This window comes from Neomonachus schauinslandi, chromosome 10, assembly GCF_002201575.2.
Source record: "Neomonachus schauinslandi chromosome 10, ASM220157v2, whole genome shotgun sequence".
Classification (NCBI taxonomy): domain Eukaryota; kingdom Metazoa; phylum Chordata; class Mammalia; order Carnivora; family Phocidae; genus Neomonachus; species Neomonachus schauinslandi.
Window position 1 is genome coordinate 137,547,662 of NC_058412.1, and position 26,128 is coordinate 137,573,789.

Here is a 26,128-nt window from a genome sequence, read left to right on the forward strand (position 1 = left end):
AGACTGAGCTTGTAATTCTCCACCAAACTCCTGCGTCTCAGGGAAGGAGGTCTACGGGGCAGCGTCCTTTCTACTTTCTATTTGGGGGTACTGTGGGGACGCTGCAGGACCAGGGCTTAAACCTCTTCTGTGAACAGCACCGCCGGCTAAGGACAAGGAAGCGCCTTGCTCTGTGGGCAGAGGGAGCCTGTACTCCTGGTCAAGCCCAGCGGCCCACCCAGGGCTCCATCGGTGGCCCCTGGGGCAGGTGGGGGCTTTGTCTGGGTGACAGCTCACGGCAGCCGGGGTGTGCAGTATTTAATCAGGAGCCCGGCTGCCCGGGGCAGGGGGGTCACTGTGGGTTTACACTGACCTTCGTGGTGGGGTCACACTTTCCTGTCTCAAAGTCCCTGTGGCCACCCCTCCCCCAGCCACGGGGTGTGCAGCCTCGGGGGGCCTGGGGCTGGCGTAGGCACCCAGGGTGGGCTCGCCGGACAGCAGTCCCAGGCCGGCTGTGGGTGACAGAGATCCCAGCGCTGCTGGAGGCTTCTGTGTCTTCTCTTTGTTTTTGTTTTTTAAGAAAAAGGAAATTATAAATTGTTTTGAAGTTGCAGCCATCCGAAGCCTGGCACTGGCCCTGATGCCCTGGCTGGTGTCCCATCACCTGGCCCCGGGGGCAGATGCTCTGGCCACCTGCAGGGCCCTGGGAGTAGGGAGGCCAGGTGAGTCTCCCCACAGTCTTCGGTGGTCCCTGGGCCTGGAGGTCGCACACGGGAGGGATTGGTGCTTCTTTACTTATGCAGGCCTGTTGGGACAAGGTGGGGGTGGGCAGAGGTCAGAGCGCCCTGAGGGGCAGCCCTTAGCACCGGGGCAGGAAGGCTGGGGCAGTCAGCCCTCAGCAGGGGCTGCTGTGCCCTCTTGCCTTGGAGAGCCCCAAATGCAAAAGGGACAACATCCCAGCAGCCCAGGGCTTCCTGGCCTTTGGCGGGGGCGGGGCTTCTGGGCAGGCCCCGCCTTGTGTCTGCAGACAGCAGGGTTTGGGCCACCAAGCTGGGGGTGGGGTGAGGGGCCTACCCAGGCTCCAATGGCTGGAGGAGATCCCTAGAGGCCCGTGCAGCCTGGCGAAGTCCTTCAGAGCCCCGTGTGCCCGCGTGTCTGCTCTCAGACTCTGCCCTGGCTCGGCGGCCTGAGTGAGGGCTGTCCTGTCACAGAGATGGGACGCTTGCTACCCCTGATGGCCCTTGGCTGAGATGGGCCTTCACTTATAGGGCAGAAAGGGTGAGGCTGCCAAGAGCGCCGGGGTCCCCCACCACAGGTGTCGCCGGAAGGGCAGGATTGTGTCCGAGGGCCTGCGTGGGATGGAGCAAGTCCAGCTCTATGGAGAGAAGGACCCCCAGCTGGCTCTTGGACCCCAAATTTCAGGATTATGTGTGGGACCTGGCAAAGGCTGCTTGAGAGGAGGTGGACAGTGGCCCAGGTACCCCCACCCTGAGCCTGGGAGGGTGCAGGGTCCTCGACACTGCTTTTTAAGAGGAAAGAAGCCTGATTCTCCAAAGAAACCAACACCCCAAATTTCCTGCTGCAGTGAGACACCTAGAGAACAGCCACGTTGCCCTCCTGGGACGTGGCCTCTCCATGCCCCCCCAGCCCCCTGGCACAAAACCGTCCTAGACCCAACTCCATAGACTCTGCTGGGCTTGGAGCTCCAGGGTGTGGGGACCGAGCCCCGGAGCCTTGACACCTCCCTACCCAGCCCAGAGCTGGCATACGTAGACGAACAGATGATGGATGGATGGATGGGTGGATGGACAGAGACAGATGGATGGCTGGTGAGGCTTCCACAAGGAGAGAAGCCTCACGGCTGTGCTAACCCAACCAGCTAGGCCCAGCCAGGGGCAGGCTCTGCTGGCCAGACATACAAGTACACCTGCTTGAACAAGAGGTCGGAAGGCTTTTCATTGACATGGTGGAGAGGAAATGGGTCAGATCCACCAGTGAAATCAACTGAAAGAAACCAAGACCCAAACAATGGAGAAGATGGCAGAACGGAGAACACACCCAACCACAGGCCCTGGTGTGGTGATGGCAGGGGCGGGGGCGAGCCTGGGGGCCCCGGGGGAGGGCAGGCACTGCCCCAGGCCCGGCCCAGACCTGGCCATGTCCCTCTGGAGGATGAACACTGTGACTCCCGTGGTAAAATATTCCAGTGGACACTGACGAGCTCAGCAGGGGGAGGTGGCCTGCAGGGATGGCCCGGGTCCTCGGGGCTTCGGAGAGCTTCACTGTGACCCAACCATGCCCCCACCACATCCACCAGCATCAGCCACCTGCCCCTTGAAGCTGTGCTGGGCAGCCAGTGGGTAGCTGGGCTTGCTGGGCAGAGCTAACGCATTTCCGAACCCCCAGGTGTGGCTCCCATCCCAAAACATTTTAATGTAACCAACACGTGAATTCCCTCTGGTTCTCTCCCAGCCAGCAGTGGTCTGAATGACGGTTTGGGGGTCACACAGCACGACAGCTGGGGGATCTGGGGGCTGGTCCAGAGCAAGCCTGGTCTCCCAGTATAAAAGGATGACATTTGGACACATGGACTGCCAGCTCCACAGCCACCTGCCCCTGGGAACAGAAAATCTGGATCCCCGTTCTGACCCCAAGGAGGGTTCTGCCCACGGGAGCCAAGGCCCCCTGGGTGCGCCCAGTCCCCATGCACGCCAGCTTTGTCCTCTGCAGAGTCTTCCCAGGAAACTACGCCAAAGCCGGGGCAGTCAGGGCCGACAAGAGTGCCTGAGCATTGGAGTTATAAATCAGAGGAAGGTCAAGGGGGCCCCCCTCCGTGAGCAGGAAGCAAAAATACTGCTCCGACGGGTCCAGCGGGCACTGAGGGCCTGATAGGGACACCACACCCAGGAGGGCCCGATCTCAGCTGCAGGGAGGCCGAGGGGCCCATCCCTCTGCAGGTCTGAGGGTTCAACCTTCCACCCACAGCTGCTGTGGGGGCTGTGGGGGACCAGCTCTGCAGCACAGGAGCCCTTGGACCTGGGGGCTTGGTATGAGCTGACCCCTGGTGCCCACAGCCCGGGGCCCCTCCTCATCTCTTCTCAGGTGGCTGGGCCCCCCACCCTCTCTGCTCAGGCAAGGACCCCTGAGGGCAGGGGGATCCATCTAAGAGGCGAGGTCTCAGGCTTTGCGATGACAGGCCAGGAGAATGGCCAGAGTCACTGTGAGCCTTCTGCTCCCCTCCCCGCCGCCACTGCCTGGAGGGTCCAGGCCAGGCCACCAAGAGGCTGTTGTGGGAGCCCGGCAGCCACACAATCACAGCTGTCCTCCTCCTCGGTGAAAATGCTGACCATGTAGCAGTCATAGACGAAGCCCACGAGCTGAAAGACACCCAGAGGTCGGGATGAGGACAAGGCAAGCTCGAGGCGTGGGGACAGAAGCCCCAGTGCGTCCGGACCACGAGGCCATAGCCCCTCCTAGGCCTGTTTCCTTGTCTGTAAAATGGACAAGGAGAGCGGATCTGTGCAACTTCTCTAGCTTTGATATTCCAGGCGGCGTCTGACTTCCTCTGTGGGGGGCACTACAGGGATGAGGGTGAGCGGGGTAAGGGCTGGCCAATGGACGAGTCGGGAAGATGAGGCTGAGGTGCAGAGAGAAGCCCTCAGAGACACGACCACAGCTGATGGACCCCCAAACTGAACCCACCCCCCCAGTTCCAGCCCGGCCATCATCCCCGGGGCCTCTTGCCATAAGCAGCCAATCACCAGCTTTCTCCTCCTTGGGGAGGGGGCGCCCACATGCAGCCCTGGCTGGAGAAGTTGACGCCAGCCAAGCTGGATGGTTCAGCTGAAAGTGCCAAGGACCCAGCTCAGCGGGCAGTTCTGGGCAGAGTGGACAGGGCTGGCTGTTGTCCCAAGGGAGTCAGGGGTTTGATTGGGCAGAGGCTCCCCAGACAGGCTCACAGGAGGATGCTCAGACTTCAGGGGAGAGGGCAGGCAGGCATTAAGTGCCCCGTGGACACCCAGGCACCAGGGCCACTGTGGGAGAAAGGGCTCTGGCCGAGACGGTGCGGGGCTGGTGCTGCCCGTGGTCCAGTCTCTCCGCACTTGTGGGGCCCAGGCAATGCTAACCAAGGGTGAGCACCTCCTAAGTGTGGCATTCACTGCCATCGGGGAACTGCATCCCCCTTAAATGAGAATGAGGGGACCAGCCCTGACTCACAGCCAGAGCACAGAGTGGTCCCTGAGCAGAACTGCCTGTTTATAACTTGACAGCAAAACGCATCTCAATGCCACAGGGCAGCTAGAGGTTCCCATGAAAAGCCCACAGCCCCATGTGCTCACAGGGTCTTGGAAGGGGCTGGCAGCCCCAGCTCATCTGGGAGGCTCTGCCCAGGGAAGCAAAGTCAGCCTCCACTGCAGATGCTGGGAAGCTGCCGATGATGGTGAGGTCGTGCTGTCGGGCGTCTGAGCATCTCCCATACCAAGCAACGGTCTCCACCCCAAGGATGGAGCTTGGAGCAAGAGTCTGATGGCGGTGGCGTGACGGTGCTCCACCTGACCCTCCTCCACATTCTCCACCCTTTGCAGTGTGGATGGTGTCCAGACTCCAGCGTCCTCCTGCTTGGGTTGGCCAATGGGGAGCCCAGCAGGAGAGGGGAAGGAGAGAAACAAAGCGTGGATCCCTCGGTCCCTTCTCTGCAGGGCTGCCTCCCAGGGGCAGGGGGACAGCTCCAAAGAGCTCTGCCTGGCTGTAACTCCTCCCCACACCCCTGCAGGCCAGAGGGGCAACAGCTCGGTGGCTATGCACCCAAGGGAGTGGGATACCCTGTGTAGTCCCGGCGTGGCACCCACACTTAGAACAGCCCCTTCACCAGCCCCCGGGAACTGACCTTACCTAAGTGCACCATCTCGGTCTTGCTGGGATCCTGACTGGTCAGGGGGACAAAGAGAAAAGGTGCTTCACAGGGGTGACTGCTACGGAGAAGCCCCAGCAGATCTTCTGGGAGAGGGTGGTGGGGTCTGTCTGAGACTAGCACAGCCCATGATGGGGTGAGAAATGGTAGAGGGGAAGGAAGGTGGCCAGCAGCACGGACCTCGGGAAGGACAGAGTTTCCAGCAGCTTTCTGGGCGTGGCCAGCCCTCCACCAGCAGCGGTGAGACCTGAGGGGTTTGCGTGAGCTCTGGGTCTTGTTTCTTCATGCACAGATCAGGCCCAACGGTCCCCCTCAGTGCCGGGAGGGAGGAGACAAGGTGCTGTGCCCTGCTCTGGAAGCCCCCATCCTTCTAGGCAGCAGGCAGTGGGCCTGCTCTATGCTGACTCGGAAAAGCCGGTCTCCTTCCAAACAGCCTTCCGGGCGCTGCTGTGCGGCTGGGCCGGCCGCGGTACCTGGCGTTCCTACCGGGAAGGGCCCAGGGCCGGAGCTGGCCGTGGTGCTGAAACCTCCTCCCACCCCAGGGCTCTTTCTCCACGGGGTCCTGCGGGAGGCCACCCCATGGCCACCCCTCTGCCTTCCCACCTCCTGTCTGTCGTCCGCGCTCCACCCCCAGCTCCTCCCTGGAGCTCCCAGAGGCCCGCAGTACCTGCAGACCCCGTTCCACCAGCTGGGCTCTCTGCCTCCTTTGGCTGGTTCTCTCCTTGCCAGCCAGACTTCAGGCCAGCCAGCTAAGGGCTTGCTTCTCCAAGCCCTCCAAAACAATCATCAGAGGGCTGGCTCCTGCGAGGCCAAGCACATACCAGCTGACCAGTATTTAGAAACTCGTATTTCTCAAGGGAAACGTCCATCCCTGCAGGTGAAGGATGGCAGCAACGCAGTGGTTGTCTCTCCCACCAACACGGGGAACTCTCCTCCAGTACCAGCACCAGCATGTTGGAAACTCCCACCAGGAATCCTCCTTTGTTAGTCCCCAGTTTCCTTCCTGTTGCCTTTTCACAAATTCTGTAAATGACTTCAGAAGCATCGAGGAGTATCCTTGTCAAGTTGATTCTTTCTCCTTTCGAAGGAAGGCACCTGGGTTCCCACGCATTTTCAGGTAACCGTGGCCCTCATTTTATATTAGTGAGTGAGGTCTGCAGCACAGAGGGAAGGGCAGCTCTGGTTCCTGGCTATGGGGGCAGAACCCCAAATGCCGCATAGTCTGATTGTCCGTAGGGCCTAAAACCCGGGCAGGAGGGAACCCTGAAGTGTGCAGGCCACCTGAACTGCCATGTTCTCTCATGCCATGGACCCCCATGGACAGCCATGGATGGCCCTAGATTCGGAATTCATTTTCCAATGTCAGCTGGTGGTTGCAGAACCTCTGTCCTATAAATCCAAAATCCACCTGGACACATTGATATTGAAACCACTGTTTAAACCAGGCAAAGTCAGGAGCCTCCAGATCTGACCGGTCCCCTCCAGTGACCGCAGAGGACATGCCCGAGCTCCCGTGTGTCTTCCTCCAGTGACCGCAGCAGACATGTCCGAGCTGCCCGTGTCCTTTGCCGTGTTCGTGAAACTACTATCCAACACCGACTGAGCACCTACTGCATGTGTGTTTACCGGAGCCTTTACCTGCTTTCCCCCATCAGGCCCTTCCACCAGTGCTTCCCAGTTTACAGAACAGGAAGCTGAGACAGAGAGGTTAAGTGGCTCACTAAGGTGGCACCAGCTGGACCCAGGTCGTCAGCACTGTCCAGGGCTGGAGAACCTTAGCCAGGTTGGACTCTGTTGTGTGGTGCCAGGCTTACCTGGATGAACGCTCCGAGGTTCTGGGGCGAAGCCATCTGGCTCCTTACCACTAGGCCTTAGGTTCTGTGGGCCTCCTGTGACCCACGTGGGCTCAGGGAGCGTGGCAGAAGTGGGGCAGGACAGGAGTAAGTGGGTCCCGTTGGACAGTCGGCTCAGGAGGTCCCTTGCCCCGCCTCCCCAGGGGCCAGCAAAGCCTGCAGCAGGGCCTGTCCCTGGCCTGACCTGACCCTCCACAACTCACCCCAGCCTGCACGACACGCAGCTTCAGAAAGGGGCCCGGCCAGTCCCCAGGGGGCAGCACTTGGCCACCTGAGTCCTCCAGGAGGACCCTAAAGTCAGTGACTGCTGAGATTTAAGGAAAAGGGTAATGAGATCTGATGCAGAAAATGCACAGGAAGAAGGCTGTGAGAAGACAGAGCCGCATCCGCCGGCCGGGACAGACCCTCCCTCTGCGCCCCTGGCAGGAACCAACCCTGCGGCACCTTGATTTTGGAGTCCCGCCTCCAGAACTGAGAAAAATAAATGTTTCCAGCAGCCTGTCACCGGTGCTTTGTCACGGTGGCCCTGGGGGACTACAGGGTTGTAAAGCCGGAAATCCATCTGGCCTGGCTGGCGTGGCCCGGCTCACGTGGCCTGGCTGGCATGGCCTGGCCATGCATGGAGCAGCGGGCGTCCTGTTCAGGGAGGAGCCCAGCACGGACTCTGGCTCCAGGGGCCTCGCAGGCACCGGCCCAGCTCCTCCCAGAGCCTCTCCCTTCACCACACAGGGAAAGCGCCTACGCAGGGCTGCACGGCCGGCCTTCGGAGATGCTCCCCGACCTCCCCTTTCTCCGGGGCCCTCCCGGCTGTCTGACCACCTCTGAGTCCACAGTTTGTTTCTTCGTGCTCCTTCCATGATCCCTGATCTCTGCCCCTGAGACTCACATCCAGTCTTGTTGTCTCACACAAGCATCCACGGATAAGGCTCCCCACCCCGCCCAGGAAAGGACGAGCTCCCTGCGAGACCCCCGGCTGAGAAGCACCCCAGGGCAGACAGCATCCCTGTAACAGGATCTGCCTCTGGGTGTGTGAGCTCAGGACAAGCTCCACTCCCACCGGGGACGCAGCCCACTGAAGGTGGCACCGGATGAGGGACACCCATCACGTCTGGGCCCTGGAACAGCCTCCAGGGGACGCTCCTGGAGGCTTTGAGAGAGAGGAAGGGGCTGCAGCCCACAGGGGATTTCCCAGGCCCCGGCTTTGAGGGGCCTGGTGACAGGGCCATGCTTTCTGGAATACAGAGGCCACATGCTCACAGTCAAGGCCAGCCTGGGCTCTACTGACCAGACAGCTGTGTCCACAGCCGCCCAAGTGCCAAAGGAGGGCATGTTGTAGGTGCCCCCCACTCCCTGAACAGGGCTTGTTGCCCCCGTTCCCCCCCCATGGCCTCATCTGGGTTCAAGCTCCTTGCAGCCAGCTGTCTGATCTCAAGTCGGACTATGGGCCTCCAACTTCCTCTTCTTCAGATGGGTCCTTATCTCTCTGGGGGAAATGGCGGGGAGAAAGAGTCTCCCCAGGGCTCAAATCCAGAGACGTTGGGCCTTGGTGGAAGATGGGACTCTGGGCCCCATCTGCCTTGTCCCAGCAGCGAACCAACAGCAGGGAGAGTCGGTGCTCCTGCAGAAGCCCCGGGGCCATCCTGGTGGGCCTCCCCGGAACTCACGCCCTGTGGGGCCGTCTCCCACCCTGACCAGGGCTGACATGTGCAAACACTGAGATCCTCCAGAAATGACCAAGTGTGATGTCCAAGACAGGGTCTCAGAGGCCATGCAGCTGCCCCTCCCCGTCCCTCTCCACCTGCTCGCCCTGCAGGACGAGCCGCCCCATGGTGAGGATGCCCCAGCAGCCCTGGGGAGAGCCCACGTACAGGGGCCTCCTGGGAAGCAGCACCTTCAGCTCCGGTCCAGCCTTCAGGTGACCAGAGCCTCCGCCGACCGCTGACTGTAGCTTCGTGAATGATCTCAAGCCAGAAGCAGCCGTTTAAGCCATTCCCAGACTCCAGACCCGCGGAAAGATTTATTGTCTCAAGCCACGATGTTTCAGGATAATATGTTACAGCTGCAGCCAACAGCTCCTACAGGGGGTCCAGCTCCGTACCCGCGGTCGCCCTCGCTGGCTTTGGTTTTCCCCGTCCACACACGGGGGACACAAGGCAGGCACAGGAGAATGAGGGGGCGACATCAGCCACGCTGTGTGCTGGTGCCCTGCGTCCCCCATGCGCCCTGCCCCACCCCAAGTGCAGCCAGCCGGAGGCACAGGCGCCCAGTGCCACTCTGCAGCGGATTTCAGACTCTCCCCTTAGAACAGGGCTCGTGAACGTGGGTAGAAGTAGCTTCTACCACACCCTCACGGGCTCCACGAGGCTTAGCGCTTCGGTGCTGAGTGCAGACCCCGGACCCTAGCAGCAGCAAGCCGGGGGCGCTCTGCCGAGGACCCCGGCCTCCCACGCAGTTGGTGCTTCAATCCTCCTCCCTCCTGCCCATCTAGCCCCAGAGCCCCTCCGTGGGAGTCAGAAGCCAGGCGCCCAGACCTCCGTGGGGGGTGGGGGCTGACTGTCTTGGTCACAGAAGAGAAACTGAGGCTTGGAGAAGCCACGGGTTTATCGCTAGACTCAGTCCCCAGGAGAACTGCTCGCCCAGCCTGGATGGGGCAGAGGGTGCCGGGCGCCGGCTCAGCTCCTGAGGCCTGCAGACTCTCGTGCCCACTCCCAGCCCCTGCATGAAACCCCTCCTCCGCTCGGGACTTGCAGATAAAACACAGGACACCCACTTAAATTTGAATTTCAGATACATGATGAACCACTGTGTCAGCGTCAGAGTGTGTCATAAACACCGCATGGGACGCACGTACGCAAAAACTTGCTCGGTGTCGGTCTGAAGTTCAGATGTGACCGGGAATCCTGTCGTTTTATTCACAGGGTTACAGCCCCCCGTCAACACAGCAGTGCGGCCAAGCTGCGTCTCCACCCCCTGACCGTCAGGCGTCCGTTCCAACTCGGAGGAGGCTGGGAAGGAGCCTCCAGGGCCGGCAGGGGCGTCAGATACCTCCAGTGTGGTCCCCTGCCCCCCCACAGCGCCAGCAGAGCCTGTGGGTCTGTCCCTTCTTTCCTCTGCACGCCCACGCTGGGGCTGGAGCTGGTTCCGAGCCCACTTCACAGAGCAGCCTGCTGAGGCTCTACTGACAGGGAGGGGGACCCAGAGGAGGCAAAGTGGGAGGCCGGCCCAAGAGCAGGGTGAGCCCCTCCCCCGGTCCCCCCCACTCACCACCAATAGGATCTGCAGGGCACCGTGCAGGGCTTCGGCATAGCCATGCTCCACACAGCCAACGCCTGGCCCCAAGGCCGGTCCATCCGGGGGCCCCAGGCCAGCTTCTGGCTCCTCACGCAGGCAGCCCGGGCCGTGCTCACACCACCAGGGCCAGTGCCGGGAGAGGCTGAAAGTCAGGAGCTCGCTGTCCTGGGGGTGAGCATGGGAGCAGGTGAGCAGCAGGGACCCTGCCCACCCACCCGTCACAGTCCAGTGTGGGCCCCCCAATGGAGGCAGGGACCCCAAGGCCCTCTCAGCCACTCCCCTGCAAGCAGGCCTCCCTTTGCTTGCCCTGGCCCCCTACCCGGCTCACACCCCCTCCTCCAGGAAGGCCTCCCTGCCCAGGTCAGACCCTGGAGGTGTGTTCTCACGGTGCTCCGGGCCCCTCCTTCACGGCTTTGGCCATGGCTGCCATTTTAGGTGTTTGAACTAACGTCTGTCTTCCCTACCCTGCTGCCCCAGGTGTGACCCCACAGAGCGGAGTCAAACCGCACCCGCGTCCCTGGCTCGGAGCTTCAGGCAACAGTGAAATAAAACCTCATGGACAAAGTGCCCAAAACCACCGCTCGGGATTTGTTCACCACCAACACTCCCCGCAAACCATGGCTCGGATGTGGGCCCCTGCCTCCACGGGAGAGACCGGTGGGCTTTACCAGCATTTGAAAGAGCCTGGCTCCCTAGAGGTGTTCCCACCTGCACCCTCGCAGCCCTGGTCCTTCTGCTCCCTGGCCCCCAGCCCTGCCTCTCCTGTCCGGCACTGCCCTGGCTCCAGGGCCCCTCCTCCAAGGCCACTGCCCACCAGTGCCCACAGTCCCCTGTCGACCCATTAAATCACTAGTCTTCCCCAAACCTTTACTGAGTCCCTCCTGTGGGCCAGGGCTGTCCTGGGTGCCAGGGCCAGAGCCAGGAACAGACCATGGGGGAGACAGTGACCAACAAGCAGATGCATGTAATGCTCACGGGGGCCTGGCCACAACCCCTCGACTTACTCACCTTTGAGAGTCCCCCCACTTCCAGGTAGAAGCAGATAATGAAGACATTCCAGGTGACCCAGATGGCCACCCCCAGGGCATACTAGAAAGTTAAGAGACGGGAGAGGTGGAGAAGGTGAACTCAGAGCACCCTTGGAGGAGACTTGAACCGGAGGGACTCTGCTCCCCAAGTCTGGCAGCCAGCATGCTCCGTTTGGAGGAGGACTTCCCCGAGCCCACCCCAGGACAGGTCTCAGGGTGGAGTGGCTGAATCCCGGACTTCCCGGGATGTTCTGGTGGTTTCTAGGACATGATGCCGCCCAAGGCCCCCGTGCTGGTCATCCCGCCCCACCTGCCCGTGGGAGGGGTGCAGGAGCACAATGAACTCACCACCACAATGTAGCAAGGCCAGTACTGGATGGTGCCCAAGAGCTCCAGGATGACCATGACGATGTGGACGAAGGTGGCCAGAATGGGTGCCCACTGATAGCCCAGAAAGTCGAATACCTGCCGCTCCAAGGCAGTGACCTAGGGGTAGTGGACAGTTGAGGGGCAGCGGGCCCCCGAGGGCGCCCCCGGGCCTGCCTCTCCCACCCAATCACCACCACCCAGCATCTGCTATGGTCTTGGGCCCTCCAACAAAAATCTCCAAATGCATCTGGCCCCCAAGCCTCACCTTGGGGTGTCCCTTCTGCCTTGAAAGGCCCTCTTTGGGCAAGCACCATCCCCTCCATCCTGGACTCCCTCAACCCAAGCGTGGGAATGCCGGGCCGCTCTGACTCACGTGGTTGCAGGCCCAACCACCAACCCAGGGCAGGATGCCTGAGGCCAAGTCACGTGGCTCTGGGGCACTCTTGGCAGGAAGTGGACGCTGAGGCTCTGTGGCCTTCAGGTCAGCACCCTCCCCGTCTACTGGGCTCTGTCCTCACTCCACGGACTGTGGTGGATTCCCGCCCTCCAGCCCTGCAGGCACGGCCAACAGAGGACCAACTGGAGGCACTCAGAGACATCTGGGGAGCTCGATTGTTTTTAAGGTCTGTGTCTTTGTTTTGTTAGTGATCTCTACACCCGGCGTGGGGCTCACGACCCTGAGGGCATCAGTCACATGCTCTCCCGACCAAGCCAGCCAGGCAGCGCAGGAAGGTGATATTTAATCCGCAGGGGAGACCTGCTGGCTCTGATTGCAGTCACGACTCCAGAACGCACCCACGCGTTCACGCATTCGTTCACGCGTTCTGTGGACCTGGCCCATCACCAGGAGAAACCAGGACCGTATACACTGGCAGAAAACACGGCCAAATCCACTGCACCCGAGCCGGCACCTTCCCGTCCATGTGCAAGACAAGGTGCGTCCAGCAGGGGTTGGAGGGGACTGGCCATGTCCTGGAAGGGACAGCAGCAGCGAAGGGGCGGCATCCTGGCAGGGCTCCTGGCTGCACTCCGCGATCCCCCTGCGCCCCACTCACCAGCACACCATCGGCACGGGGAGAGCCAGTCCCCCACCCAGAGCTAGCTCAGCTGGGTGGGCTGCGTGGGGGCCGCCTGCTGACTCCTCGAGGAGAGCCCCTCCGAGCAAGCCGCCCTCAGGTCCCTCCCACAGGCTGGGTGGGCTGGAACCACGAGCGAGCGGGCCGGACAGGCCTCCAGGCCCCACACTGCCCTGCACCGCAGCGAGGGACAGACAGAGCCTGGCAGGGTGGACCTTCGTGGACTTCACACCTGCACTCCTGCAGGAGCGCCTGGCCCTGCCTCCACCCTGGCTCCTCACAGGACCCCGACCTGCCCCGGAAACAGCTGCTGTGGGTGCATCCTGGGCCCTGCTGGCCGCTGTGTATGCCCCAAAGGGGTGGCGGATATTTCCAGGAGGACTCTGGCAGGGGGACATTCCAAGTATGCCCTGCAGAGGCTGGTCCGTCCTAGGAGACAGCTGGGAGTGGGGACTGGGGAGCGGGCCCGCGGGCAGGGCACCCGCCAGGCTCTGGGCCGCTTTCCTGCATGCCACAGCCCTCCCGCCCCACAGGCCTGCCGTGGGTGGGCTGCTCCAGACCAGCCCCTGAGGCTGGGCGGCTTGGCCAGGAGGTGATGGGCATTGTCTCCCAAGACGCGGACGGTCTCCAAGGAGAACCAGGGCCAGCCAAGCCCCCACCTTTTGTCTCCTACTTTGCTCTCAATGCCCAGCGGGCGTACCCAGGGTCCAGCAGGTCACTAGACCACCCCCCCGCCCCCCGCTTGCTGTGCAGAGAATGAGTGGTCTATTACCAACACCGTCTCGAATGCTCAGTAAAGTTCTGGAAGGGTGTGCGGCGCCGTCTCTGTGGTTAAGAAAGCTTCAGTCGGAGCTCGAGTCCCCAGTGGGCAGCTAGGACCCCTGGGCCTGGCCCCTCCCCTCACTGGAATGCCCTCAGAGCGAAGAGGAGGGGGCTGGGCAGCTGCTGGGAAGACTGTGGGCCCCTGTCCCCCGTCTGATGCTGTCTGACTGTGGCCTCCCCGACCGCGCCCTGTGTCCTCTGTGCCCACGGTTGTGGACCCCAGGGGACATCCCTGGGGCTAGGGGTGTTCCTGCCTGGTGGCCTCCCAGGAAGGGGACGGAGGTCGGAGGGCACTAGCAGGTCAGGAACGGGGGAGGAGGGCTGACTCAGGGCCGTGGGCACGCCGGGCAGGACTCACAGAGACCCAGCTGCCCACGGGACGGCCACCTTCACCACGTGGACTCTGCCGTCAGCTTTGCCACGGTGTGCTCATGCAAGTCTGTCTGTCTGTCCCCTTCCAGGGCATCCATCCGTGGCACGAGCCCGCGGTTGAGGGAGGGACACTCACCAGGGCCTCCAAGCCGTCCTTCCCCCACAGAGAAAGTGGCCCCGGGGGCACAGTCTGCTCACCAGCTGCTGCCTGGCCTCCTGCCTCCCACCCTTCCCGTAGCCTTCTTTTCAGTTCAGGACAAAGAAAACGCTCACGCTTCACTGGCTCCCAAAGCCTGCACTGATCTTTTCAAAACATGGGGCCCCCACACCCACCCCCACTCCCCCAACACGCACACATGTGTGTACGCACCACTCCCCGTGTGCATGGCTCATGGGCTTCAAGCCTTCCTCCAGCAATGCTCCAGCCCCCTTCCCGGCCCCCAGGGCCGGCTGTGGGGGGCAGTCCACCTCCTTCCGGCCTTCCCAGGTCTGTGGAGCAGCACCGGCCCTTGGCATGCTGCACCTCTCGCTCTCAGAGGCCCCCCCAGGATCTCCAGGTCACTCTGGGGCAGCCAGTCCCGGTCTCAGAGGCCAGGGGCATAGCCACCCCTTCCACGAGGCAGGATGTCCTGGCTGCAGTTCAAGGCTGAGTCAGAAGGACAGAGAAGCTGCCCTGGGACATCCACACTGGCCAGGACGGGGGCACGGGGCGCAGGACCCAGCCAGCACGGCACCCACTCAGAGGGCCACCTCCACCGTGACGGAGGTTCATCGACCCCATCAGGAAAGAGCATCTGGATCCGCGTGCCCCTCTGGACGCTACAGCTTGAAAACAAAAGCTCAGCGCAGAACTGCTTGAGTCTCTCCGAGAAGAGCGTCATCCCGGGCATCCTCACTGCAGCCTCACCCGGACAGGAGCTGGGGCCCACCTCACAGCACCACCAACATGGGAACGAAAGAAAGCTTCAGGCTTGGGGCCTCCTCCTCCCACCACCTGAACCAAGACAGGGTCACAGCTAACAAAGGCCAAGTCAGAGTGAAAGAATTATCCAAGTAGAAGCGTCCACGTGGCTCAGTTCTTGAGCAGCTGACTCTTGGTTTTGGCTCAGGTCATGGTCTCAGGGTCATGGGATCGAGCCCCTCGGGCTCTGCGCTCAGCGGGGAGTCTGCTGGAGACTCTGTCTCCCTCCCCCTCTGCCCCTCCCCTTGCTCACGTTCTCTCTCTCTCAAATAAATAAGTCTTAAAAACAGAAAAAAGAATTATCCCAGGCGAGGACCCCACAGGAAGAGGCACCAGAGCTCCCTCATGGAAGGAAGCACGCAGTAGGGTTCTGAGTCATGGTACAGAGCGGAGACCGTAGCACCGAGCTGTTTTCAGGGGACGAGGACAAGCAGAAATAAAGCCCCCTCCCCAGGACCCCCATCTCCTGGCTCACCAGAGGTCGCCCTGCGCCAGCCCACCGCCCAGCCCTCCATGGCCCCATCACGGGCCAGGGGGCAGCAGCCCCCACCCGGCTTGGGTCCCGGTGCCGGGCGGAGTAACAGAACTTCCTCAGCTACGCCACTGGGGGAAAAGAGACAGGCGCCTGGAGGCAGAGATCCTGCCTCCCCTGCCTCATGAGAGCCCAGCCCAGCCTGACCGGACAGCCGAGGGTGGGGGACTCGGACCTGAGCTCTTGGCCAGCCCCACGACCCTGGGCCTGAGGGGTCAGGGACTGGGTGGGCAGGGGAAGCCTGGCCAGGCTCAGATGGGTGTGGTGGGTGGGGAGGGGCAAGTGGAGGGACTGGTATGAGGGCAAAGCTCTGGAGGTGGGCGGGGGTCCCAAGCATGAAGGGCCTACACTGTGATGCGGGGCCCTGGGGGCAAGGAGAAAGAGACATGCACACGCGTGTACACGCAGACACGCGCACACATGTGTGTGCACATCACAGCCTTCACGGGCACGGCTGGCCAGCACCATCTGCTCTCGATTGAACAAAATTACCTTCTGAGCCCCAGGCCTCCTCTCTGGCCCAGGTGACCCTAACCGAGGGGCTGGGGTACATGCCCTGCCCAGCATCCCTGCCAGAGTGCCACGGATGCGGGGGAGACCCAGGTCCCCTCCCAGCTCCCCCAGCCCCGCACCGTGTCACGCTGGCCCTGTTCTCCAAGGTCCAGGCTCATGCCCGGACTGCAGGTGTGTCCCTGCTACCGGCTGTGCTTCCGAAAGACCCTACAGCTCGTGCCCGTGTCCAGCACAGGCAGGGCCTTTTCGTTTCTGAGCCACGCACCTAAAGGCCTAGCACTCCATGGTGCCGTGTGGCTCGGTGGCCACGTTCTCAAGGCAGGGAAAAGACGAGTGACTGAGCTCTAGTGGCCACCCACCCTAAACCGCGTGGCTTCCCTCTCGTCCGCGTGGCTGGGAAACCATCACAGTGTGCTCCGCCTGGCTCAGAGCGGGCAAAGCTCACGCTATTCCTCAGGGAGAGGGCTCGCGGAAGAGGTGCTCAGGCCTTTGTCCACTAGCTTGGTAATGAGAAAACTCTCACGCTTGTCAAAAAGAGAAAAGAAAAGCCACAGGACCCCCCCCCCCCTGGGCCCCCCCCCCCCCCTGCAGTGACCAGAGCGGTGGGTGGTGTCAGGGTTCTTCTTCTGCCTCCCCCTCCCCCCAGCAGAGGGAGCACAGGGGTGGCCAGGGCTGAAGGCCTTTCATGGCTCTCCGCTGCTGTTCAGCCGGGGCCCGACTGGCCATGTGGGGACACAGCTCTGCCCCGGCCCTAGAACTTGGCCTGGCTGAGACCCAGAGTCTTCAAAAAGCCCCACGTCCAGGGGAGCCTGCTGCCCTTGGGGGCAGGAAACTTCTCCAGGACCTGTGGGGGTACCCCCCGGGGCACCGTCCACTGTCCACTGTGGAGGTGAAACAGGCAAATGACCCTCTCTGAGCCTTCAAGCCCCGGGGCCACATCCCTCACCCAGTACATCTATTTCTGCTGCCCGGAGCCCCAGGTCACAAGTCAGCCCTGACTACATCCCACACACCAAACTCAATACATGGAAACCAAAGTCACACTAACCCCCGAAGGCCACTCTGCTTCGTGATGTCCAGACGTGACCAGACTGCTGACCTCCTGATCAGCCTGGGCTCCTCGCCATCCTTCATCACATAGACCTTTCCTTCCCCTCTCCTGCTCCCCCACCCCACCCCCAGGAGCCTCCTACCAAAACAGAGTGGGGGACACTTCTGCTCCAAGATGGAGATAGCTCCCTGCTGCCAGTGGAGTAGTCCTTGGGCTCTAGCCTTTGGCGAAGCCCAGAGCTTCCTCCCAGCCTTATCTGTCCAGCACAAACCCTGTAGATGTCCACCTCCCCCATCCTCCCATCACCCCCACCCCCTCAGGCTTCCAAAGCACTGTGTGTGCGCCCACAGGGAGCCTCTGGCCACTCCTTCCTTCCTCCACATGGGACACACCAGCCTGGTATCTCAGCCCCCTGCCAACTCTGCGCGCAACCCTCACCCCCACGCAATGGACAGGCAAAGGACAGGATGCCCTGTGTGTGGGAGGGCTTTCTGCTTAAAACTTCATCCTCCATGAGCCTTCAGGCTTCCAGGGAAGGAAGACCCCTGCCCGGCTGAGCCAGAAGCCCACCCAGCCTGACCTCAACAAGGCAGCATTTCCTTTTTAAGATGGGAGACCCCAGGGCTCACCAGCATCTCCTCCCCAGGCCTGTGGCCAGGGACCTCAGTTTAGCACTCCACCCCCCACCCCCACCCCCACCCAGGGCCTTGGGCTCTGGGAATGGGACTGACCAGGCGGCCTGGATCTCCAAGGGCAAAACGGAAACTTGGCGGAGGGATGCCCACGTTCTCTGACAAAGCTCTGGATCCAGAGGACCAGCTAATCCCCAACACAAAAGGCGCCCAAGTGCAACTCTGGGCACCAGCTCGCACCTCTTCTCTCCTCCGCACTCTCTCCAGGACAGGGAAGGGGCGAGGGGGCCACATCCCCCAGCTTGGGAGGCGCCAAGGGCAGACAAGGCCGCGCTCACACACCGCTGACACACACACTCACGTACTCGCAAACGCACAAGCACACCCCCACCCCCAGGCTGTCAGGCTTTAGAAATGGGCCGCCGCCGCTCACCCAAGGGCCTGGCGCTGGCTTTGTAAAGGGAACGCGCGCACACACACAGGCACACGGTCCCTGCGCGCACATTCAGGGCCACACGCGCCTTCCGACACTCGCGGACGCCGCCCGCAGCAGCGCCCTTCCGCGACCGCGACCGACTACCCGACTCATGCGCGGGCCAGGCTCCCCCTGCGCCCAAGGACGCGCCTCGCCCGAGGCGCCGACGACAGCAGGGTCCAGGAGCCCCGCCCGAAGGCTTCTGTTCCTCCCGGCACCTGTCCGCGCCGCTCGGGTCCCCGCGGCCGCCCCCCTTCCCCACGAGCACACACACCCAGCGGGGCACTCGAGGTTGGCGGGAGGGGCCATCGGGGTCGCGCGCAGGACGCGGGCTCCCTACCCTTCCCGACGGCAGCGAACTTCGCCCCAGAAGGCCGCGGGCCCGAACCGTCGCCAGCGGGAACCCACCCCCACCCCGCGCACTGGGACCGCGGCACCTGAGGAGGAGCCGCCACTCACCAGCTGGAAAGTGCAGAGGAAGATGAGCGCCGCAGCGGCCGGGGCAGCAGCCCGTGGGGTCCGCGCCGTCCCGGGACGCCGCCTCCGCCAGTCTGGACCCTTAGCCACCCGCGCGCGCGCAAGGGGTGCGCGGCGCCTCGGCCCGCCGCCGCCCCCGCCCGTTCTCGGCCGGCTCCGCGAGGCCCCACCCCGAGGCGGCCCCCGCCCCCGCCCCCGCCCCCGCCCCCGCCCCACAGGCTCCCGACCGCCGCCAGCCAGGTCTCACCCCGCAGGCACCCGCCCCTCAGCCCCGGGCGCCCCCCACCCCCACCCCCTGGCCCAGCTCCGCCCCTCCAAGTAACAGCTGCGCCGCCTCTCCCTCCTTCCCGGGTGGGTGGGTGGGGCTTCGCGCCAGTTGGGGAGGGACGCGAGACCCCTTCTTAAAGCGGCGATGGCGCGGCTCCTCAGGAGTACAGAATCCAAGCCCTACGAGCCTGCCCCAGACAAATCCGGCAAAAGCAGTAGCCCTCCCCTCCCCTGCCCGTCACCCCCCACTAGGCACCTCCTGCGTCTGCCCCCATCAACCTCCTCCCTCGTGGAGCCCCAGATGCACCCCATCCCCCAGGCTCCTGGACAGGGCTCACAACTCAGAGGTCCCCTCCCAGGTTTGAGGACTCAGGGGTAGGAGGAGGGGTGGGATGGTCTACCAAGAGCTCACCAGCCCAGAGAATGTGGGGAGACCTGGGGGCCAGGTCCTCTCCAGCTGTGTCTGGGGCAGGGCAGGGTCAGGCCTGAGGGGGAGAGACCCTGGGGAGCCCCCAGCATTGCAGGCAACTTGAGGCATAGGTCTTGTGCGTTGGAGGGAAGACTGGGGGACAACCCTGCTATACCAAGGTGTGGAGGTGGGGCGGAGTGGGGTCAGGGGCAGATGGAGAAGGGAGGCAGGTGAGGTGGGATGCAGATGCTTCGCACACATTCCGGGTTGCATTTTATCCTCCAGTCATAGGGAGCCGCTGGTGTTCTTGATCAGTGTGAGCCCTTGATCAAGCCGGTCCTCAGGAAGTGAATCCTATGCTGGAAGCCAGGAGGCAGTCCTTGAGCAGAGCACAGGGGGGTGTGGGGATGAGGGTCCTCTTCCAGGGCGGCACAGCAGGTGACACTTCAGCCTTGGGCCATTGCTCTTGGCTCCAGCAGTCCAGGGCCAGAGGGTCCCAGCCCCTTGGCGATGGCTTCCCTGGCTGAGCAGCTCCACCAGGCAAAGGGGCATCTGCAGCGTGCTCACTGCATACGCTCCCAGGAGCTCTGAGCATCCCCTTGTTGCCAGCCCCTTCACAGGGGGGCGAGTTTCCCATGGTGACCTCAATTCCTGACCCCACTCAGGGCATTTATAAGGCACCGAGAATTTTCACCTACATGATACTGGTTAACAGTCCCACAGCCCACTTAACAGAAGACCAAGGTCAAGTTCTGGAGTCTCTAGCCAATTAGAGAGGAAGCCACACCAGATCTCTAACCCAGGTTCTAATGAGGGGTGCAGCTCTCAGACCCCATAAATAGGAAAGGTTGGGAGGAAAAGTTTGGTGGAAGGGGGAGTGTTCTCAGATGGGGGGGTGTTTGCTGATGGGAGGGAGGGAGGGAGCATGCAAGATTGGGGCACAGGGAGGTCCCTGCAGATCACTCAGACAGCCTTAGTGGGGCTGGGCTGGGCAAGCAGAAGGGACCTCTAGAAGCACCCCCTCCCATGTGAAGTCCAGTTCCTGACGGGATGATTCAGCAGGCTTTGGGCAGGGTGGGGGCGCTATGGTGACAAGACCATGCATGGGAAACATGGACTCACCACCCAAGGTCTTTGATCTTCTTTGCAAGACTTGACCTTTAGAACACCCTGAACGAAGGGACTTCCTAGGAAGATGTTCATAAAAGATTATTCAGTGAAAAGAATAGGTGGGAAAATATTACATGCAATGGGGACTCAAAATCAGCATCGCAGGCATGAAGGGACAATGACTCTGTGCTATGGGGGGCTGGACACTATGGGGCTCCAGCAGCATCCCTGGGCTCTTCCCACTAGATACCATGGCATCCCACCGGTCATGACAATCAAAAATGTTTCCAGACATGGACAAATGTCTCCTAGGATAGTCCTCGCTGCTGTAAAATGTGGTCTCGATTTTATCAAAAGGAAAGTGCGATGTATGCTCCTGGGGGGCGGGATGGCAGATCTGGTCACCAGCTGACAGCGTGTGAGCCCTTGGTTCCTTGGCTTCCCGGAATATCTCTCCCGGTTACGTTCTCCCATCTGCACCCATGTGTGGGCGATGGCTGACACTGTCCCATCTGCAGACAAGAGACGGGACAGCCCAAGGCCCACACAGGAGGCCAGCGAAGCATCTATAGTTCCCAGCAAGCACCTGGAAAGGGAAATGCAAGTCAAAACCGCAGGAAACACCACTTCACACCCACCAGGGTGGCTGGAATCCATCCTTCCATGTGCTGCGCGGGATGTGAATGGGCACAGCCACCATGGAAAACCGTCTGGAAAGCTCCTGGAAAGGCTGACGTATAGTTACCATAGGAACCAGCAATTCCAGGGACATGCCCAGAAGAAACAGCTCGGCCGGGGCGGGGAGAGCTCGTGCACCCTGTTTGTAGCCGTGTCATTCGTAAGAGCCCAGAGAGGAAACAGCCTGAGTGTCCCAACATAAAAGTGTGGTCTATGCATACAATGGAGTATCACTCAGGTGTCCGTAGGAGTCTGGTCGTGATGCACACGACACTGTGCACGAACACGGAAAACATCACAGCACGTGAAACCAGTCATGGCCCCTGTCGGCTCTTCCTCCCGGGATCAGACACCAGTCGAGGATGGAACTGGGCCAGCCTCCTCCTGCGGGGGCCACGGAGTATCAGAGGTGGTGGCTAGCGCCTGTTCCCGAAGCCGCAGTCCTTGTCGCGGGGGGGGGGGGGGGGAAGACGGGGGTCGGACAGAGCAACTGGGACTGTGAGCTCTGACATGTGGGGTCTGCACAGGATCGACGGCGTGCACCTGCCATGGTCGAGTGCATGCTGCTGTGGCAGGCAGTGGGACCTCCAGGGTGCAGAGTCACCCACCTCATAGATAAGAAGGCTGTGACGGGGCCAGGTCACGCAGTGGGCAGCACTGTGCAGTGCTGGGGTGCAGCCTCCTCGGGGCGGTGAGATCTCGCTCCTCACTCCATGTGCTGCTGGCTGAGCGTTAGGGATCTGGAAAGCTGAGCAGTGCCAAGCCTCCTTCTGCAGAGACTCCCGGAGAAGACAGCAGTCAGAGCCCCCACCTGCCTCGCCCCCGTCAGATTCAGGGCAGCCGGAAAGTGGTTATGGTGAGCCATAACCAAAACAGAGAGATGGGCTGTCCCCAGGCGCCCCTCCAGCCTGTGCAAGGGGCGAGGGGCTGGCAGGGTAGACAGGAGCCCCACACCCACCCAAAGGACTCAGTCATCAGAACGAGGCCGGGGATGTCACCGCTGCCTGTCACTGGGGGCTGCGGGGGGGGCTAGGACAGCGGTGGGGGGGGTGCCCCTGACTTCCAGGGGTGAGAGCCAGACACTGCAATGCGTGTGGGCCTGTTTCTTCCTGGGGGGAGTCTCCAGGTGGGGAGCTGGGGGACGCCACAGCTCTTCAGCCCAGGACTACATGTGTGCTTTCCTTTTCCTCCTGAGTAAACCTGTGTATTCACTTGCTATGCAGCTGTAACCATTTACTACCAACTTGAGGGCTTGAAACAGCAGAACTTTATTCCCACACAGACCCAGAGGCCGGAAGTCCAAAATCAAGGTGTCGGTAGGGTTGTGCTCCCTCCCGAGCTCCAGGGGATCTAGCCTGGACTTCCAGGGCTTGTGGTTACAAGGCCCTGGGCTTGTGGCCGTGACCTTCCACCTCTGTCCTCAGGTGGCATTTCCTCTCTGTCTCTGCCCTGCGTGTCCCTTATAAGGATACTTGAGACACTACGTAGGCCCCCCCAGGGAACCCAAGACAATCCCATATCAGGGTCCCTATTTCAGTCACACCTACAAAGGTCTTTTTCCTAAAAAGGTCACACCCACAGGCTCCAGGCATTAGGAACATATCTTTTGGGGGCTACCAGTCAACGGCTACACTTAGAGAGGCCGGATTGAGGTTCTGGGATGCTCTCCCGGACCCCTCCCACCCTGCACCAGAAACAACAGGGAAAGCCCCCACACCTGGGGGCCCATGTGGGGTCAGCTCACATCAGGGCTGCAGGAACCTCTTCGCTATCATAACATGTGATGTTTCCACAAGCCCAGAGTCCTGGAAATTGCCACGCGCACAAATGTTTTCAGATGGAACTGGGAGAAATTTCTAACTATCAACAGACACTCCCAGAAAAACAGAGGCTGATCCCCAGAACCACACGGGGTAGGCAGCTTGGCCCCTTCCTCCTGACCAGATCAAAGGCGGCCCAATGGGTGGTGGTGTTGATTCCGTTCTTCCTTTGAGAGATAATGGCATTCGCTGGTTTCCAGCTGACTGCGGAAGAGCATAGAGAACCCCGTCCTGAAGGGAAGGTCATCCCCACTGCACCAACAGCATGGGATGTGTTTCCCGTGTGGGCGGGCTTGTGCCCTGGGAGCCTTCTTGGGGGTGCCTACAGTTGCCAAAGGCTCTCTCAGGGGAGCTTCACCCCCGGATGGCCCCAGGCCACATTCCTGCTCCCTGGTCCCTCGGAGTAGATGCCGTCATGCCCCCTCCAAGCCACTGGATCCTTGGAATTCTGAGCTCTGAGCTCCCGGGCCTGGCTCAGGGGCCTTGATAAGCAAGATCACAGAGGTTTGCACACACAAATGCGGCAGTCTCTCCCCGACGGTGGCTGCTAACTGGGGAAACCCCCTCTCCACCACAACTCCGCTGATTTCCTTCTCCACCTCCCCGTGCACTGACCCCCAGTCTCTTGCTGGAGAACCCACTCCTTCCCCTTCTGGCCCTGGCCCTGACGGTCCAGGCCAATTTCCGGGCACCAGGTGTGGTGGGGACTGTGGCCCCGGTCCTGGCTGAGCCTTCTGCTGCCCCAGCCTTCTCTGCACCTCGGGCCGGCCCAGCCTGTATCCTGCATAGCTCTGCTGGCAGACAGCAGAAGGCCAAGACCCGGAGCTGGTGGACCTCCGTTTCTGGTGCTTTGCAGGCCCTGGGGTCCTGGTGCAGCCTCCCCGCGGGCTGGCCAGAGCCTCCCTGCCCACCAGCTCTCAGCCTCTGGGAAGAGGGGACCATAAACTGGAGCAAACTTGGAGAGGGCTTTTGCAGAGAGCACAGTGGCCCCAGGAGCAGCTGGGGCTCCGGGGGCTCCTCCCTTGGCCCTGGGCAGGAGTGGGTTCTGGGCCACACCAACTCCAGTCTGCAGCTCAGACCCTGGGGCTGCCTAGTTTGCCTCGTCTATCCCCCAGCGAGGCCCCAGCACTGCAATCCCACCCCAGCCGTCCCCAGGCCTGCGTGCCATGGCACGTTGTCACAGACCCTTGTGGTAGTGCGGCTGGGCTCACGCCTGAGTCCCAGACGGCTGCTCTCACGAGCCCCCGGGAGGTCTCCCGGCCCAGGAACAGCTCCCAGCTCCTCGGGCTGCTCACACGGTGCAGGCAGTGGAGGGTGTAAACCTCAGCGCCTGCCAGGGCCACACATGGAACAGGCACCAAACCCGTTCAGGGCATTTCTCTCAGACGGGCGGTAGAGGCTTTGGGGTCTCGCCCACCGGGTGGCCAGTCCAGGATTGGCTACAGATGAGACATTAGGCCCAGGAGCCCCAGACTCCTGGTGAAGTGCTCATGGGAGGAGACGGCTCACCACCCTGACCAGACACAGCTGGTGCAGTCCAGGCCTGCAGCTCCTGGACCCAGAGCATGTGCACGCGGATCTCCTTTGGGACCTCATCATTCCTCTCAGCAACTGGGGGTCACAGAGGGAAAGCAAGGCAGAGGCAGGGGCTGGGGTTTCTTTCTTAAGCATTTGGCTCATTAAACAGGAAAAGCACAAGGAGAAGGAAAGAGGTCTGCAGGCCTTTTTGTCTGTCCTCCCCTGAGGTCAGAGGCCTTCCTCCTCCACTTGGTTATCTGCATGTGCTCTCTCCCTTCCCCCTCTGTCTCCATCTGTCTGTCTCTTGCTGGGGAGGCTCTGGTGTGGGACACATAAGCATCACACGAAGCCAGTGTCTGGGGGGCATCAGGGAGGACTCAGAAATGACCCCCAGCACCCCTCTCTCTGGAAGCGTTCCGCAGCTGACATACTCTTCCTTCCTTAGTTTTATTTATTCTGCAGTGGCCTCTGGAGAAGCCTCTGCTTCTGTCCCCCCCACCCCACCCCATCCCGGGGCTGACAAGTGACGGGAGGGAGGCCCCGCCCTGCACTGAGGAGCTGAAGTGGGGCTCCCTTCTTTCCCAGAACCCTCGAGGGAGGGCCTAACGATGCCTCCATTTTACAGATGGGGAAATGGAGGCTCAGGGGTGTCAGGGGACTTTCCCACAGCCCAGAAACGGCAGAGGCCGGATCTGACTCCAGGCCTGTATAACTCCAGCAGGAGCCCGGGCTCTGTAGCGCCTCCTCACCCCTGCCGCTAGGAGCTGGAAGGAGCAGCCCAACGTGCCTGGGAGGAGGATCTGCCCCTGCAGGCTCCCTCCGTGATGGCTGGCACAGGCCCCGGAGGTAAGAACGCAGGCTCTCAGGCCCCCCTACCGGCCAGGAGCATGCTCAGCCCCCGTCTTGATTGGGCTGCATTTAGTGCTCCTGATCCGCACCTCCCCGGTCCTGCAGGCCTGGGGGTCAGTGCGGGTCAGTTAGCAGCTGTTTGTCTCTCTTGGGGTGTCACCAGCCCATGCTCCCTCCCCCTTCCAGGTCCCTGGTGCTGTTCCTGTTCTGCACACCAGCCCCTCGGGCCTCCCTGGGGGCCCCAAACTGGACATGCCCACATCTGGACCACACCCTCTCTCCTCCCCTACCCTGGGCCAAGCTCCCACCTCTCCTGACAATCCACCTGTCCTGCTGCACCTGTCTCACTCCCTTCCAGCAGCAGCCTAGCCTTGAGAAAACAGAAGAGACAGGCCGAGCCCCGCCCACCTGCCACGAGCATTTATATCATGCTAGCTGTCACGTCCTGCTTCATGCTGCACCCCGGACACACAGACGGAAGCCCCGACACCCAGCCTCTAGCTCTGCCCGGGGGAAGCTTGCCTGGTCCCCAAGGGCCCTGGGCTGGGCTGCAGTAGTGCGGGTACGTGCCCTGGTTGCTCTCCAGCGTCTTGCCTTCTGGCCCCCCAGCTCCTCAGACCTCTGGCCCTAGAGAACCCACCTCCCCCTGCGGCTCCAGGGCCAGAGCTTGGGGCTCAGAGGCCACAGGCTGGCACAGACCTCTGGGCCCCTGATTAGCTCAGAAGTGGACCCGTGACCCGAGCTGGTCCAATCAGAGGGAATGCCAGGCTTCTCGCTGGGATGCGGGTACAAGCTGGATGTGAATCAGGAGTTTGCAGCTTTAGAAGCTGCATCTTGGGACCTTAGGATAAAGAAGGAACCACAAGGCAAAGACACAGGAAGAAACCTAGTTCTCGACAGTATTGTTGAGCTATTGGATCGAGCCTTGCCTGAAAGCCAAGTTACCACTGGGCTTTTCATCGCATGAATCAATAACTTTGCTTTGTTGTTAAGCCATTTGCGGTTGGATTTTCTGTGTCTAGCAACTAGCATCTAGAAAGATTCCCGACTAAGACAGGCATGGGAGGGGCTAAGACAGAGTGTGGGGGTCCTTACTGTCTGGCTCCAGGATCTGAGCCATCATGCTTGCAATCC

The 26,128-nt window shown here is 61.7% G+C and overlaps 1 protein-coding gene across 1 annotated transcript; it reads right to left on the bottom strand.

The window, feature by feature from the left end:
- Window positions 1–1,858: 1,858 nt before the first annotated feature.
- On the bottom strand, window positions 1,859–26,117 carry NKAIN4 (sodium/potassium transporting ATPase interacting 4). Its single transcript, XM_021677830.1, is given in 9 exon segments — window positions 1,859–1,983; window positions 3,296–3,356; window positions 10,009–10,200; window positions 11,044–11,124; window positions 11,412–11,549; window positions 18,326–18,355; window positions 18,357–18,424; window positions 24,137–24,238; window positions 26,090–26,117. Coding segments are annotated over 9 exon segments (825 nt in total).
- Between the last annotated feature and the right edge of the window lie 11 nt (window positions 26,118–26,128).